The sequence below is a fragment of the Girardinichthys multiradiatus genome, chromosome 18 (genome assembly GCF_021462225.1).
Source record: "Girardinichthys multiradiatus isolate DD_20200921_A chromosome 18, DD_fGirMul_XY1, whole genome shotgun sequence".
NCBI classification, from domain to species: Eukaryota; Metazoa; Chordata; class Actinopteri; order Cyprinodontiformes; family Goodeidae; genus Girardinichthys; species Girardinichthys multiradiatus.
In genome coordinates this window covers 34,207,338-34,210,257 of record NC_061810.1, presented here as the reverse complement: position 1 = coordinate 34,210,257, position 2,920 = coordinate 34,207,338, and the positions used below count along the sequence as shown (strand labels likewise).

At 37.5% G+C, this 2,920-nt stretch overlaps 1 protein-coding gene across 1 annotated transcript; it reads right to left on the bottom strand.

Annotated features, from left to right (window-relative positions):
* Positions 1–459: 459 nt before the first annotated feature.
* LOC124884699 (odorant receptor 131-2-like) lies at positions 460–1,386 on the bottom strand. The gene has a single exon (XM_047392749.1). The coding sequence runs from the start codon at positions 1,384–1,386 to the stop codon at positions 460–462; it is 927 nt and encodes a 308-aa protein (XP_047248705.1).
* Between the last annotated feature and the right edge of the window lie 1,534 nt (positions 1,387–2,920).

The following is a 2,920-nucleotide window of genomic DNA, read 5'->3' as shown; positions in this document are numbered from 1 at the left end:
GGCCACTAGGGTGGCCAATGTTTTTCCAGGGTGACCCATTTCCCCTCCGTCATAAAAATTAAATGGATCAGAGTGTACATTTTGAGAAGTTTAAAATCATAAAAACACATATTACATAATGTTGTTTTATCCATTTTATGTCAACAGACTCTAGTTAAATGTCAAAGGTGGTAAGATGTATTTATAAAGCTTGAATAAAATAAACACTGGTCCCAAATGCCCATACATTTTCTCTTTTTCTCTTTGAAATAAATTGAGCACCTCCTTGTCTTGGCCATTTATGAAATGAAACATCAATGATACAAGGAAAGATCCAAAAAGTACATTGTTACATTGTTATAAATCTTGTTTTCATTGTGACAAGTACAAAAAGATGACACCAAACATTTGCAGTATTTATTAATGCATAAAAAAGCATATAGTATTTTGGGATGGATTTCTCTAAATGATATGCTTCCCTCAACCTAATAGCTGCTTCTTGTACAAGCCACTGAGAGCATAGTACCTGACTGCCTGAAAAAATAAATCATCCCTGAGACCATAGATCAGAGGACTCAGGCATCTTGGAGCTAGAATAAAAGTTACATAATTAAAGTACCTGATATTAATAAATAACATCAAATCAGTCTGAAGCACAACATTTTCAATGAAGGGACACCACAGCTGGATGAGACAAAGCAGCAGCTGGAAAGCATGAAGAATCACTGTTCTGAGACCTCTCCATGTTGATTTTTTATTGTTCCCCGACGCAGCTTTGGCCACTTTCATTATTTGAACATACGAGAAAATTATTATCATGCACATGATCATGAAGTAAAACTGACTTATAGCCGATCGCAGATGTTCCTGCCATTGGTACGTACTGAACATCTCTGCAGAGCATGTTCTGCCTGTGGTGTAGAGAGTGAGAGATGCTGTTGCAAAAAAGATAGAGATAATAACAATAGAGGGAACTGAGCTGAGACTGTGAATGATGAGGATGAGGTGGACAGTTTTGTGTGTGGTGCACAGCTCTGCATGTCGCAGGGGCATGCAGATTGCCACATAGCGCTCCAGAACCATTGCAGTGAGAGTGAGCGGTGTGACAAGCGTGTACACAGACAAAATAATGTAGATAATAAGACACAGCCACATTTGAATGGTTAAACTAAAGTAGTTCAAAATAAGCAGCATATCTGTCATTATCAGAAACAGACAGTCAGAAAACAGTGTTACAACAAATAAGACGTAGCGCATGGTTGTGTGAAAGTAATCCTTCAGAAAAAAAGTTGTGATCAGAAACAGGTTTATGCAGAGAAAAACACATATCAAAACCTGAACTAAAATGACCCTGTCATTAATGATTCTGAAATTAGATTGCCATAGAAACGAGTTATTGGATGCCATGTAGTTTTCTGTTCGAAGGAAATCAGTGAATGAAAATAAAATCAGATCAAAATTTACAGACAAGTAATGACTGAAATGTTTTGACCTTGTCTCTTAAATAGCACATAACAGAAGAAGATATATTCAACAAATATGCACAAGAGACACAGTTTAACATACCATCTGCATAAGACACACGTCTGCTGTGGTCTGTGCAACCATCTGAGACTCATTATAAGCCCGATCTACAACAAGAGGGACACAGCATGAAAGGTTACCCAAAACAATGACTTAATGTACATTTTTATTGTTTATACATATTCAAGTAAAGATGCCACTTACTGGCAAACCCAATACTACCGTTAGCAATAGATCTTTCTAATATTGGTATATGCTCTCTTTAGGAATTTAGCTAAGCCCATCTTTGTTTAATTGGGAAGAATATCATAATTGTGTTTAGTGGTTAAAATGTATAAATATATAATTTTGAGCAATTTCAATTAAGAGAATATTTATCAATTCTATTACATATATACATGCACATTCGGAATTGTGCATGAGAAAACAATACATTACAAAAAAATGAAAAAGAAAACTGCAAATAACAGCAGGGATGTATACACTTATTGAGTTTGTTGGGCAGTTATAAAGTTTAACAGCTGCTGGGAGGAAGGATCTGCAGTAATGCTCCTTTGTGCACCTTGGATGCAGCAGTCACTGAAGGAGCTCTCCAGTTTTGCAACAGCTTCATGCATGGAACGGGAGACATTGTATAAACTTTGATGTTGTTTTTTTGTGGCGTTCTTCTTTCTCCCACTACCTCCACTGGGCTGAGGTGGCATCCTAGAACAGAGGTGGCGTCTGCTTCCTCTCATCTGTGGATCCACTGACTACAGTTCACAATGTTCTGTGTCCACCTTAGTTACTCAGTCATCCTTACCTTTTTTGAGGCCAACTATGATAGAGTCATCTTATAACTTCTGAAGATGGCAGCCAGGGGAGTAGATGGAGAAGTCTGAAGTGTAGACGGTGAAAAGGAACAGTGCCAGCACAGTTCCCTGCAGGGGCCCCGGATTTTGAACCCAGGACCTTCTCCGAATACATTAACACAATAACCTAACATTCATGTTTTTAAACTAAGGGAGGAAACCGGAGTACCCATTAAGAACCCACTCATGCACAGGGATAACATGCAAACTTCATGCAGAAAGACCCCAGGCCGTAATTTGAACCAGGACCTTCTTACTGCAAGGCAACCATTCAGCTCATCCAAGGAATTATAACAAGGGATTCAAATTTGGTCTTGACATACATATATATAATTTTGTTTTTTCCATTTTTCCATTATGATTATATATACAGTATTGTTCTTGTCACGACTGCTGGTTAAATGTTTTTGTCTGGATTGCATGCTTTGCTATGCTCTATTTTTGTGTAAAATTCCTGCAAAACCTTGATTTTTTCCTCCATAACTTGTTCTATTAATGTTCTGAATTAATAGCTTTATATTTGTGTATGTATATGTGTGTCCGAAAGGGGAATCACCAAGACAATA

Bases quoted from the DNA above. Each gene is read 5' to 3' on its own strand.
- LOC124884699 (XM_047392749.1), bottom strand. From the start codon at position 1,386: ATGGCATCCAATAACTCGTTTCTATGGCAATCTAATTTCAGAATCATT.